This window comes from Cygnus olor, chromosome 9 (assembly GCF_009769625.2).
Source record: "Cygnus olor isolate bCygOlo1 chromosome 9, bCygOlo1.pri.v2, whole genome shotgun sequence".
NCBI classification, from domain to species: Eukaryota; Metazoa; Chordata; class Aves; order Anseriformes; family Anatidae; genus Cygnus; species Cygnus olor.
Window position 1 is genome coordinate 2,206,958 of NC_049177.1, and position 14,412 is coordinate 2,221,369.

General features: G+C 39.5%; 2 protein-coding genes across 7 annotated transcripts in view; one reads left to right on the forward strand and one right to left on the reverse strand.

Annotated features, from left to right (window-relative positions):
- Window positions 1–8,905, reverse strand: part of PLS1 (plastin 1) — a 40,466-nt gene extending 31,561 nt beyond the window's left edge. The window contains exon 1 of one of the 5 annotated variants that reach the window (XM_040566803.1): window positions 8,793–8,905. The gene's annotated coding sequence lies outside the window, so the exon portion shown is untranslated. Of the gene's footprint in view, window positions 1–896; window positions 1,010–8,430; window positions 8,494–8,600; window positions 8,641–8,664; window positions 8,762–8,792 lie in introns of those variants that run through there. The other 4 variants (XM_040566805.1, XM_040566806.1, XM_040566807.1 and 1 more) reach the window with 4 other exon arrangements.
- Window positions 8,906–8,988: 83 nt separating this feature from the next.
- Window positions 8,989–14,412, forward strand: part of ATR (ATR serine/threonine kinase) — a 44,501-nt gene continuing 39,077 nt past the window's right edge. Inside the window, exons 1-5 of one of the 2 annotated variants that reach the window (XM_040567194.1) lie at window positions 8,989–9,221; window positions 10,762–10,853; window positions 11,686–11,829; window positions 12,401–13,287; window positions 14,053–14,243. In XM_040567194.1, coding sequence (XP_040423128.1) covers window positions 9,163–9,221; window positions 10,762–10,853; window positions 11,686–11,829; window positions 12,401–13,287; window positions 14,053–14,243 — 1,373 coding nt within the window. In that variant the 5' untranslated portion in view covers window positions 8,989–9,162. The remainder of the gene's footprint in view (window positions 9,222–10,761; window positions 10,854–11,685; window positions 11,830–12,400; window positions 13,288–14,052; window positions 14,244–14,412) is intronic. The other variant, XR_005822518.1, reaches the window with a different exon arrangement.

Below are 14,412 nucleotides of genomic sequence, written 5' to 3' on the forward strand. Positions count from 1 at the left end.
ATCTCCACTCACAGCATTTCAGTGCATCTACCTGGTAATCCACCAGGTAAATGCACTCTTCTGGAAGGCCAGAATAAATGCTTTGCAATTAGGAGATGAACAAAATGGCAGCATGTGGCAAGAACATCTACACAGAGCTACTAACCAGAGAGAAGAACTGCGCTGAGAACTCAGAACACACCTGGCCATGGGCAGAAGGAAAAAAAGCTGCAATGATTAACATGAAGGCAAAACCAAACTTTGGAGAGGGAAGCTGGTGCCTCACAGGCTGCCACCAAGAACGAGGAGACAACCTGGGCTGAGCCAACAAACACAGCCCCCACAGCATGGGGTGCCAAACCCAGAAACACTGCTGAACCCAGAAACCATAGCAAGGTGCATACCGCCTCAGACCAAAGCATCACAGCAGCTTCACCACGCAAATGCGTGTTAGATGGAAAACGTCTATCATTAACATACAGAAAATTTGATGAGAAATTAGGAAACAGCTTGTGATAAAACCCATTTGATTACCAGTCACTGCTGTGAAAAGTAATTTTTTAAATCTAAATTTGCTTTTACTTTCACATTTCACTAAAGCAAACCTCACTAAAATATAAATGGAAAGGCTACGCTAACAGAAGCACATTAATTCAGGCACTCTATCCTGAAGTCATTCTTTTGTGCCTTGGCTGACATTACATATCAAGTTTACAACAGCAAAAGAAATTGAGTTGAAAGACACCAGCAAATGATACTTAATCTCCTCCTTTTTCTGGCTAGGTTTATGCACACACAGTTTTTGCTAACACAGAACTACAATTATGAATAAAAATGGCATTATTTTATACCAAATTCCTGCATAAACATTCTATATATTTATATTTTGGTTAGGAAAGAAATGCTGAAATTCTTACTTAAGAAACTGCATCAGTACAAACTTTGGCTATGACACAGCCAAATGCACGCCCGGAACTCAGGATTTGCTGATGGGAATCTCATTTGACAGAAGAGCCTTCTGGGTGCTCCAGTACTCTACAAATAAGATTTACAACTTGCAGTTATGCTTTAATTATTCCTCCATTTGTTTGTTAAATTATAGCACTGATAGTTAATTACTAAACAGAAAAATTAACCAGAAGCAATAATCACAATCCCAAACTTTCAAAAAACAATCATGAGTCATAGCCTAATCTATTAAAAAACTACGAAATGACAAAGGATTTTAAAATCATTAATCTGGAATGACATCTGCCTTCTGTTTTCAGACATTTCACATTATTCTCATTAACTTTTTAAGCTTTCTTTATAACCAAAAGGACTAGAAATTTGTTTCAAAATTAATCAGATCGTCACATAAAAGTTCTCAACTCCATGAATCACAGGTCAGGGAGCATCTTCAATTGTTGTGGAGAGCTCAGGCAGAGTCTGAGAACTGTAGTGTCAAAGTCACTGACTCACCATCTTCTGGTCTCCCCCTAAACTACAACTTAAGTATTACATTTCTGAAAGGGATAGTGCTATTACAGTCCAATAGTTGCAACTTCACTCTGATCCACCTTATTTACAGCAAGGAAGCAGAAGTAATCAGAAACATTAAAATGCAGCAAGTAGCACGGCTTTACACTATCTACCTGCTTCCAGCCCAGCAATTGTCATTACCCATCTCATAACCAAAATTATTTTACTCTTAGCCAGTTACAATTTCACAGATTACATATGTGCTTCAGTTTTTCGAGTTTGCTGGATCTTGCATTTCAACTACTACAATCAAAGCACACTCACCTTACCTGTTTAATCTGTTAATAATGCTACTGATGTTTTCACAACATCTTGCAAGGCCATCAGTTCTTTTCCCAAGCCTCTATTTCCTCCAGATTTGGTGCTGTTTAAGAGGTAGGACACACCTTACTCATTGTTCTTTGCTAAGGAATTTATCTCTCCATGCTACCTATAACTTAAGAAAATATATATTTTTCTTAAGCCAACTGGAACATCACTAATCATTTTTCTCTTCTCTAAGTGTGAAAACAGCATTTAGTTAGCACCTAAGTTCAAAAGCAAAATTATGAACAAAGCTATCAGTGAACAAGCCTATGAGGCAGAAGGGGATGGAGCTCTTGGCATGGCCAACGCAGCACTCGCCAGGACAGCCCTGCCCTCACCCTGCAGTATGCCCTGCTCTCTGCTGGGCTCCAAGCAGGAGCCTCAGATCGCTGCAAATACTGGAAATCCAGCCCAGAGCCACAGGCTGACGCTAACTAACGAACTTAGTTTTAAGGTCACCCCAGAAGTTAATCATGTGAAGATCATTAAGGGTAACAATACAAACGCATATTCTCCTCCTCAGCAATTCAGTTTACATCCACTGGTGTTTTAGACAGTAGCTGACTGCGGTCACTAAACAGCATGGGAGCGCATTGTGTTAGCACAGTATTTTTAAGTTTTCATTAATTATCAGAGGGCAACATGGCCCTCTGTTCCCTGCTAATTCCTTGTTCAACTCTACATGGTTCAAAAGATTATTAGAAGATTAGACTGATCAGCTACTATACTACAAGCAAGCCAGGATTTTCTGTCATGGAAAATTCATAGGTTATTTTTGTTTTGCTTTTTTCATTGGTCAAGCTAGAGAGAAAAGGACGGTCTTCTACAATACATGGCAAAAGCGACTGGCAGCGTGTCAAAACCTTCCAGTCTCTGCAGAGCTCGCAGTAAATGCTGCCCACTGATGAGCTCACGGCCTTAAGGAGGCACGCTTGCTGAAACGCGGAGCATAAAAGCAGCCCAGTAGTAAGGCGGCGTGAACACTTTTGTCTGTACAACTCGAAGAATATCTGGAGCACACAAAGCTCATTTGCTGGTACTGTTGTTCTTAATTAGGCCAGAAGAAAACGTACAGTTGTAGCTGCCAACTGTCATTTTAAATCATGTTTGGAAGAGAAAAAAAGATATTTCTCTACAAATGTTGTGTAACTAAATTATTCAAAACCTCAGCCATGGGATTCATATGGTTCAGAGACAGCTTCAGAGAAGATACCATTTGGCCAGATAAGTTTGAGCATATCCTGTAAGACTTGCATGTCTCCTGCATTTGTACAAATCTAAGACAACTCTCTGGAGCTAAAAGTACATTACAAGGATTCAAAATATAAAACTGAAAAAATACACTAAGTGAGCATCCATCAGTACCGCTTGATGGTAAGAAGGGTAACAGCATGACGCACTTGCAATAAGACAACAGAATGCAACCTTTCCTTCCTGTTCACAACAAACCTTAAGATAAATGTTTAGCCCTAAATCTCAATTTACTTCTGCACAGTTTATTACTGTGCTACATCCATTATCTGGAAAAAAAGTAAAATAAAATTTACAGAAATCAGGTTCAGAATATAGTTCAGCTTTAGGTTAGGCTTTAAAATTTATTTCAGAAGCCCTAGTTACATAGCTAAGACTTTTCTGTAGCCAAACTGAGTTCTTAATCTAAGCCAGAAAAAAAAAAAAAAAAACAACCTTGAAGATAAAATATTATATTAGTGAGTACTAACTATTTGAATAGCTTATGGATTTGACATCATGTCAGATCTTGACTTCAAGGCTAGCTAGCTCTTCTAAAGATAAGTTATAGCTTACTCAGGCATTCCAGACTTCCTGCAGCATCCATTAGCAAAAGCCTGCCATCTGAGTTTGGCGGGAGTCCAAACTAGCTCATGAAAATGATTTCTTGTGATCTCCAAGTCTATTAATCCTTTACTTATTTTGTTATGTTCAAGGGTTTCCTCAACTGCAGATTTACTTCCTAAAACACTATTTCGTCAATGCAACCAAGGAACCAGTATTACCAGGAAAAATGAGCAAAAAGCATCTTGGGGGTTGGAAGAAAGACTGCCACAAATCAGCCTGTCCTCAGCTCCTATCAGTCATACCATGCTGATTCAGATTAGTTTTAACACTTGTACTATCTGGGCATACTTTTTAGCTATATAACCAATACGTTCTAGCATGCTTTATACCACATAATAAAGGAGACATCAGAAGTGTTTCCCCACTAACAGTTGATAACATGTCACTTGCAGGTAACGTTAGGCACTTGCAAGTGATCTTGCAGCCTTGTTCTTTCACTTAGGTGGCATTGTAAGAATGCAAACCAGACAGGATTTTAGCACAGCTTAATACTATATTCTAATTTAAACACTAACACTTCATCTTGTTCTAGAAACATTTCATCTCATTTCATAATAACCGTGACAGTCAGCCTGAAACATATAGTGTGACCAAACCGTGAGAGGCAACTAAAATTTTGCCAGGTCAATTTTAATAGAATGGTTAGAAAGAAGAGTCAAAGTAATTCCCATATAAAATAATTCCCACTGCAACGGCATTTCCACTTGTACATTTTGGATAATGTTGATGAAACTGCATTTTACTTCATCCAAAACATTACGGAGTTCCCAACACTGTAACTTATAGAGGATACATATTTTCCATGTACATTCAGTGATACATATCTGCAGACACACAGCAATAACAGGATAATGAAATTCATTCGAACGTTTGAAGATATATAGATAGCAATTATTAAGATGAGCAAGATAGAAGCTTTTAGAAGGATTGTCCAACAGGCCTTGAATTAGTGAAGTAGTTATCTGTGGATACAATTCCAAGCAAACGATAACTCTCTTTTAAACCAATGAAATCATTGATAAGGCTTAAATTTATTCACGTATTATAACATTTTGCTAGTTTGGGATGTAACAAATATTCTGGCCCACAAAACTGAATAGCTGATATAGATGATGACAAGCAAAGCAAAATATACGTTTATATTCAGTTATGAATTATTTTCTCACTTCCTACATCATGATACCAAAGGGGAGAATAAAAGAGATGATGTGGGATCAGAGCCAAGTCCTGATGCCAGCTATATAATGGCGAAACTCCCAGCAGTTTCAAATATATCTTGGTTCCATACATCAAGCTTGAAGGGGCTAGAAACGTTGCAGAAGCAAAATACTCAGGTCAATGGGAATAGAGGATTTCGTATTATTTCCTATTGACCTACCTTTCGGTTAGGAAAGAACAGAATCACGTTTGCCTTTGTCATAAGGGGATAAACTCACACATAAAGAAATAGCAGGACACATAGGGAAAAAATGGAAGAAAGGAAGATGTGAAGCTAGAAGAAAGGCTTTATGAACGAGCAAGACAAAAGCGTTCTAAAATATAAAAATTCTGGAACATAAAAACCTACAAGGAAACATCTCATTTGAAAAGAAACAGCTAGTTCCTGAAGCTCACACAAATCCTTTAAATTGGCATTCAGGTAGATATAATCTTGTTGATAACACATGGCCTAATATTTCAACTCTACTGCACATCAATGCTTTTAACAGCCCATTCTGAAACCTGCCAATGATTATTAACAAGATTGAAGGGCGAATATACTTTAAGTGAATTAAACTGGGCAATACCACATCCAGCACCAAATTTTTTTCCTAGTACTTATTATTATTAATAAAACATCTGCAAGAGAACCCTGTAAGTGGGTTGACAATCCTTTTCCCATCAAAAGCACACATGTACAAGCACACGACCTGCTTTATGCATAATTTATTGCTGAGGCTTAGCAATACCAGCCTCACTGATAAGCAATTGTGATGTACTACCTTTTTTCTCCTCAGAAATCTGTATGTAATAGCTGTAACTAAGCACAGACATATGCAAAAAACTCCAGAAATTCATTAAGTAATTTATATTTAGAAGTACTGAAAAAGATAGTAAGGTACAGAAGGTCATGACTGCATTTGGTATGAATCAAAGCTGAAGTCACGTAATCAATTTATCACAAAAGAATACACCAGATAACAGAAGTCACCCTTACTGTTTCATTTTACAGCCCTTCTTTAGGGGCTACAGAAATGCTTAAATATCCCTTAATTAAGTGGTTTGACGTGACTGTAACACAGAACTGGTTCCATTAGTAATATAGATCTCTTGATTAATATTCAACTTGATCTGACTAATACCAGTTTTGATTTTGTGTTAATATCCCTTTGCATACCACAATGTGATCACTGGTCAGCTGTTTGCCCAGTGAATGTCAAGAAAGCCAGAAACAAGTAGCAAAAAGATCATAGAATCATAGAATAACCTGAGCTGGATGGGACCCACATGGATCATCAAGTCCAACTCCTACGTATACAGGCAAGATGTATACAGGCAACTCATTTTTATTAGAAGAAGTTGTGCACAAGGAAAAAAACCACAACAGTCATTGCTGCCATGTATTAACATCAGATTACCAAAGAATATATCATCTATCACGCTCTCCAAATTACTCAAATGTTTGATTTTGCTTCATGAATAGTCTTCAGCGCTTAAGGAGGTTTATTCACATTAAAAAATGCTTGCAGGACTAAGACCTACCTAGATGAGTCCTTACCAGCATTTACTATTGCAGTTTTTCACCAGTCTCATTTTTGCTTCATTCTTCCCTTTACATTTTATTTTAAATCTTCAAAGCAATATTCAGGACCAGGTATAATTTCAACCTGTGCCCCTTCGCTCTTGACAAGTTGACTAAGCAACACAGGCACAGATTAAAAACAGAGCTTGCCGGAATACACGTTTTTATGGTGTGCATGAACAATGCAGTGTGTTCAAAGGTCAGCCAGCTACTACTCTGACAACCATTTTCATGGCTATATATGGAAATCTGACTTCAAGTAATCATACAATCTGGTGTGATTACAGCAGCCACAAGTGATAAGCCCTAAGCACACCTTGATATTACATGAAAGTCCTTAGGTGTTCAAGATGGGCTCAGTGCACCATCTTGGCTACAACTCCTCTGACCACCAAACCTGCCTGTGCAACATTTGTGTCTCACAGCTCATGAAGGCATCAAGGAATGTGTGCATGCATTTAAATGCCCCAATATAATCACTTGTATCTAGCTGCAAGACACAGCCAAGATTTAACTGGGGTCCCTACAGTGACACAGGGGAACATCTCACATACATCCACAGAGCGGATGAGCCCCAACACAAACAGTACTTCTACCTCAGAATTAAATAACTGAGGGAATAAGACAATGAACACGCTCTTGTGTTCTGCTCGTCCAAGGCAAAGTCAGCGTTACTTAGTGTCTCAAACTAAGTACATTGACCTGCAGAGGTACATGGTAAAGAAGCAACGAAAGCCAAAAAAGATAGAGACCTGGGTGTGGAAGTATCATGCAACTATTAAGTGATAGAACTATCCAAGGGCAAGGGGGAATTCAGCTTTGTCATAACTCTTGTTAATGCCCCATACACTGGATTTGATACTTAGCTCTACCTACCTGCATCAATTTCCCTGACTTCTGCAAGCTGTGAGCTCTGCACACCCAAGACTCATTGGTAAAGAAAACACAAAATGGCCTAAAGGCACACAACTTTCATTAGCAGCAAGTCACTCTCTCCAGCTGGAAAACACACCTCCCTCTCCTTCCCATCTCCTCCCTCTCCATCTCCTGGGGGGTAAAGATGACATTAAAAAAATGGGATAAGGAAGAAGCAAGGAGATGAACTAAGAGTTTATTGAGCTGCTTACTGTGTGCTCAAGAAGAGTAAGCAGCAAAACTGAGTGCATCTTTTGAGGGTTTGAGGAGTGCTAGGTTTTGCAAGCACAAAATATTTCACAGGGAACATCCAGAAGACTTCTTACCTCCTCAGGGCACAATATGGTTATTATGGGCACTGAAGAGTCTTCTAAGACCCAGTCAGCAGGAAGAACTTGACAATATTGCCCAGAATGTAGTGGATGGGGCTTTGAAACCAGGAACAAACAGAAGCTTCTAACCTCACACCCAGTGAAGGATGGAGAACAGAGACTTCTCTTTAGGGAAGTGCTATGAGTAGTTATTACAGCTAGGTGGAAAAAAATAAAAGCCTGAATTTGTAGTTTGTTAAATGCTTGAAGAAACTGTGCTTTGAAATTCTATAGCATTCTACCTATGACAAATGACATAATTCCTACAATATTAATATCATCTCACTGATGACTTAGGAGACTTACATGCAAAATTACTTTTTTTTCCTATCCAGCACTGCGCGAATCCCACTTAGGTTGTATAAATTAAGAAATAACATCGTATAATACAATAACTTAATCCTATTTCTTCAGATTGAAAGCTAAAGAATAATACATCCTGTTCAGACTCCTCTACCATCCCAGCAGGTACATTGCCATCTCTCCTAAATTTACCAAGGATTATGTCTCTGGGATTTTAACTCATCAAATTAGCAAGCAGTGCAAGTCACACCTTTCTTAGCCAAGAAGGCTTTCTTCCAAGCCTGTCTCAGGCTTGGACGTTTGCATTCAGAATGCTGTTTTTAAGTTGTCTTAAGAAGTTTTTCTTAATCTGAATCACACAGAAAATTCTCTGTTAAAAATAAAACCCAGACGTACCTGGTCTTCCTGGAGCATCAAAGTATTACCTAAAGCACAGAAAGCTGTATGGATTTCGCTTTCTCTCTAGGAATTACTCTTAAAGGGTAATATTTTATGAAGTCAAGTAGCAGAAAACACTACAATATTTATTAAAAAAACAACAAAGATAAAACCCAGTTATGTCTTACAGCTTCTTGAAGTCCCCCAGCCCCTTCCTATGTCAGCAACCTCTAGAAGACCAACACAGCTTACTATTTTTAATTAAACAGCCTATGTGCATTTATCAGGACAGGACCAGCCGCCCGTTAAAGAAGCTGGCCAGCAAGAATTCCCCGCAGCCCCCAGGCGCAGCAGCCCTGAGGGGCTCCCCAGCTTCCTACCTGAGCCGCCGCCGCCCGCTCTGCCGCCGCACCCCGCGGGGCACGCGCCACCTGCTGCCGGCGGGCGAGGCGGGGCCGATCAGGAGGGCGGGAAGACCGGACGGGCAGCTCCCACGGCCAATGGCAGGGCGTGAAGGGAGTAGGGGCGAGACCGCCGCGGCCCTCCTCACGCCCCGCCCGGCGGCGGGCGGTCAGGGCGCCGAGGGCGCCTGAGGGGAGTGGGGTTGCGTGCGGCGGGGCCGGGCCTCAGGGGGTGGGGAGCGGCCGTCGCGGCGCCTTCGCAGCCCGGCGCGAAGCGGCTGAAGGCGGAGCGCCGCCGGGGGGCGCGGGCGAGCAGCCGGCTGGCAGCGTAGGCGTGGAAGCAGGAGGCATGGCGGAGCAGGGCCTGGAGATGGCCTCCATGATCCCCGCGCTGCGGGAGCTCGGCAGGTAGGCCGCGGGGGGCCCGGCCCCTGCCCCTGCCTCTGCCCCGACTGGTGGCCCTGGGGAGCGGGGAGCGGGGCCCGGCCCCGCCCGGCCCGGCCCGGCCCGGCCTGGCCTCTCGTCCCCGCCACTGCCCCGAGTGGTACCTCACCGGGTTTACTTTCCATCCTGCGCCTCCCGCGGGATGGATGCGAGCTGCACTTAGTCAGAAGCGTGTCCTGTTTAAGTGTCATCTGCGGCTGCCCGAAAGAGTTGGAAGCGAGGCTTTAGATGTTGTCTTTTAAGCGCACGCTCCTGAAGATCCCTTGTGATGGTGGCACCACTGGAACTGCCTTCTTTGCTTCGGTTCTACCTCCCTTGTATTTTAAAGTCTTTTGTGGTCCTTGAATTTCTTTTGTTCCCTTTAATATTGCCACTTAAAAGGCTTCGTAATCCCAAAAGAGCAGCACTAATAGCATTCTGCAGGTGACAAATTGGAGGGGAGGGAGAGAAGGTTGTGGCAGCACTGAAAGCTTGGAGCTTGGGTTCCTTGCTCCTTGAGGTAATGTCATAAGCAAAGCCCATCTCTTGTGCTGGGTAGGTAGAGCACATACAAAATAACACTTTGCATCACTGTTGTTCAGCTTGTAGGGAAGATAGATAGCTTAGAGAGCTAGACGGACATCTGAGTTTATAACAAGCATGGTAGGAATCCATCCCGTATGGGCTCTGCTGAAGCCATCCACAGTGTGTTTGGCATGTTCCTACCCTTGCTGCAATCTTCACTGTATAAGGTGAAATGAACCTACTTACCTCTGAGACTTCAGCATACTATGGTCATTTGCTACACATGTTCTCACAGATCAAAACCTGTTGCTCTCCAGCTCAGTTGAAGGAAGCTGCACTGGGACAAATATTAAACCAGTATAGGAGCATTTCTTGACTGGGGCATGTATGTGCTCCATCCGTACAGAGAGAGAAGTGTTTGTATCCAGAGTTCTAATGGCAGCATCAGGACCGCAGCTTGTTCTGTGGTAGTCAACTAGTTCACAAAGAGCTACATTTGAATATTGAAAATTTGACCTAAAAAAGTTACCTGACATGGTAATCACCTCAGCAGTTGCTGTTGATACCTCTTACCCTACATACTGGTAGCTAATCAGCTGAATAATTTTGTTAATTCCCAAAGTGAAACAGATACTCAATTTTATTTTTCTGCCCCAAACCTTTGGGGCAGAAAAAAAAAAAAAAACAACAAAAAAAACCTGTTTTGCTTTGTGATGGTGGGTATAATAAGTCAGAAGCGTATTTAATGTACATCAAACATAGTTGCATAATAAAGTTAAACAATTTTCAGCATTTCATACAACTTTGTGTGTTTAAAAAATAAGGGGAGAGAAGAACATATAATATGCTGGTCACTAAAACAAGAAAACCATCTGCATTTATTTTTGAAGACTTATGAAAGAAAAAAATACCTGTTTCTGTGTTTAACACTGTGTTCTTGAGATAGACTTAAATTATTTAATGTTTTAAAATAGATAACATAATATACTTTTAATTTTAGTGCTAGTCCAGAAGAATACAATACAGTTGTTCAGAAACCAAGACAAATACTCTGCCAGTTCATTGACAGAATTCTTACAGATGTAGATGTGGGTAAGTATTACATCCCTATCTTTCAAACTGATAAATTTTAAATGTGATTTACAGTTTAAGTAACCACCCTTCTCTCAAAGTTACATCTCACTTCAACAAGTGTTAGTAATTGAATGAAGTATTTGCTTTTGTGATGTGAAGTGACTTCAGACACGTGTAATTGCCAAACGAACAAACAAAAACAAAAAGACAGCCTGTTCTTAACTATTGTTTTTAAATATGTAAGTATTGTATTTTATCCTTACCATGTAACTTTTCTGGTTAATTGCTATCTAAATCTGGGATAGTTTCCTTCTTGTACTCTTTAAGTAACCTTGTGGAATTTGGATAAATGTGATGTGATTCAGATACTTGCTTCAAGAGAGCTGTATAGCAGCACTAGATATCTCTAATATTTTGTTAAACTTGATTCTGTAAGCTGAAGTTGAAACTTAAAATCTTTGATTTCTTGCAGCTTTAGAACAATTCTCGGCGTTTTTTTCTGCAGAGATCATAAATCTAGGAAAACATAATTACAAATTAAACTGTTAACTATTTGCTATTTTTCACTAATCAAAGAGCTGGATATAGTACTAACTAAATGAATGGAAATAGTGTTAATGAATAGTACTTATTCTGAGCAATTTATATTTTACTTCATACAGTTTGGTGTCATGCACAGGGTTTACAATAACCTCAAAATTTTTTTCATGGACTAAAACGGTACATTTCAGATTGATAACATAATATTTTATATAATAAATTTCTTCATCTCCTGTTTTAGGTATGAACAAAATTCATGAAATTGGTTTATTGCAATACTAATTCAGAAATGTCTTTTTTTTTTTTTAAGTTGCTTTGGAACTCATTAAGAAATCAGATTCACAGCCAAGTTCTGTAATGCTACTAGATTTTATTCAACATATCATGAGATCTTCCCCCCTTATGTTTGTAAACGTGGGTGGAAATCAGGAGGAAACTGAATGCAGTTCCATTGGTGAGTTTGAAAGTGTTTATATTCAGGTTTGGTATTTACAGGATTTAAATTTTCTGCTGATGTATTCATACAAAAGAAAATAGGGAAAAAAGAAATTGGTAAGTTTTCCATTACCTATGAATCTTATGATAGACTTTTATTAAGTGAATTGATTTGCGTATGTGATAATGGTAATTTATGAGAACAGAGTTTGACCTTATTCAGTACTTTTGTTTAGTAATTATGATACTGCCCAGCTAACGTTGATAAGATATCCTATACAAATAGTTATTGCCTGAGGGATTTTTTGAGGTGAAAAAAAATGTCTGGAACTACCCACTCTAAAATCAGTCTTGTCTTCCTGCCCACAATCCCTTCCTGGTTTTCAATAAGATCTCCTGATGAAATGTCCCTGCGAAAGCTTTCTGTTTACTAAGCTTACACGTTTTTCTCAATGAAATTTCTTTTATTCTTTTATTCTTTTTTTTTTTTAACTGATGAGTAATTTGCTCTCAAGGAGGTGCTTTTTAGTAGGAGGCTTTGTTTTTTGTCTTAATAGTTTTCTGAGTGCTGTTTCTTTTTGTTGTCCTAGAATTTAGTAACTGGATCATAACGAGGCTTCTCCGAATTGCTGCAACTCCAAACTGCAACACATTGCACAAGAACATCTGTGATGTCATTTGCTCCTTACTTTTTCTGTTTAAAATGAGGGGTTGCTCCATCTTTGAAATACTGACAAAAGACTTGCTACAGCTTTTCCAAGATTTAATCTTCCTGCATGAAAGAGATGCACAAAAGCATCTCTGGGGAGATGTGCTGGTATGGCCAGTGACTGTGAAGAGATTTTCAAGCAACACAAGTGACAGTGTGGGATATTTAAGACTGGCACCATTACAGCTGATGGGTATGCCTAATGTAGAATGTTTGGAAGTTATCTTATTGTCTATCCTGACGCATATTGTTGCAGATGTGTTTTTTGTAAGACAAGATACTATTCTCTGGGGGATAGGTTGCTCCCTGTTGGAGTATGGTAGTCCAAAAGTTAAAGCTTTGTCTGTGAAGTTTTTAATAAAATTAATCCATTTGGGAGGACCTCCAGAACAGCTGGCCAGTGTTTTCTTCACAGTCTTTTTTGGAATTCTACAATCAGCACCTGAAATGGATACTGAAGAATCAGAAATTTTTGGAGAACTCTTACTGTTGGTGAGGACACTGTTACCTTTTGAAGCAGATTCTTACAAAAATATTGAACCTGTCTATTTGAATATGCTACTAGAGAAGCTTTGTGCATTGTTTGAAGGAGATGTATTTAGGTGTCTTCACTCTGAAAAGCTGAAAGCTGCTTTTTGCCATATACTGCAATATTTTCTGGAGTTTGTTCCACCTGGCTATGAATCTGCCTTACAAGTGCGAAAAGCCCATATCAATACCATATGCAGTATTTTTGTGAATGTGCTTGGAACTCAGGAAGAACAAGAGGTAGGTTGATTTTAAAAACTGTTCATCGTGCAAATAGATAATGTACATAACCCTATATCTGTGCAAAAAAGAAAATGCAAGAAATACTATTTTAGTTGGATAATTTGATTGGTATTCCTCCTTGTTACTCAGCTGTTAGTCATGTATTTTTATAGGTTAGAATTCTTTAATTTAACGTAGCTGAACCCTCTCTTTTTGAAATATATTAAGCTATTGAGAGACTATGCAGGCACGAGTATCTGTTTACAACTGTATTATACAATGGGGCTAAGCCACAGAAAAGGGTTAAACAAGGGTAGCTTAACAAGTAATTTCCCTTCATCATATGAGCTGCTTTTCCTTTCTAATTCTATGCATTGTCATACTTTTTAGAGACAGGGAGACAGAAAGGTTTAATTTAAAATAACGAGATGTGGGTATGCTGGGTGTTCTGTCTTACCCCGTGCACCCACATGCGTATTGTATCTGTTGTCTTTTAAACTCATGTCTATTTTGATGGCTTCAGTAGCCAGGTACTATGGCAAGAGCTGGGAAACAGCTGAACGAGCTGGGAAACAGCTGAACAAGCTGCATTCTCTCTGGTGGGAACACAGGAAACTTAAATTCATCATGTAATTAAGATTCTTGTACGGAAAGGTTTTTAAGACTTTGATGTTACCATAATGTTTAAAAATTTTCTGTTTGATGTCAGAAATAATAATATCATGTCTTTGGGAAGTAAGGCATAACACAAATCATGGTACTTCTGTTCTTTGTACATTCCAGTACCTGGTTAGTCCACTTTATACAGCATTAAAAACACGAACAGAAGAAATACTGCAGGAACTTCATCAGAACCAGCTGGATACTTCTGATACTGATGGGTGGAGCAGCAGCAGTGATGAAGTTCCAGAGAAAAGACAACGGCTAAGCCTATCTACACAGCGTACAAAAAAAAAATCACCTACACCAGTAATGTATGACACTTACTCAGTAACCACTTGATAGTAATTTAGCTAGGGAATAATAAGAAATGCCTTTTTTTTATTTTGAGGCAGTTTTTTCGTAACAGTCACATTGGAAGATGTTTGGAAAAGGTCTGAATGATCTTTTGAAAGATCTGAATCTACAGATGACTTTTAAGCT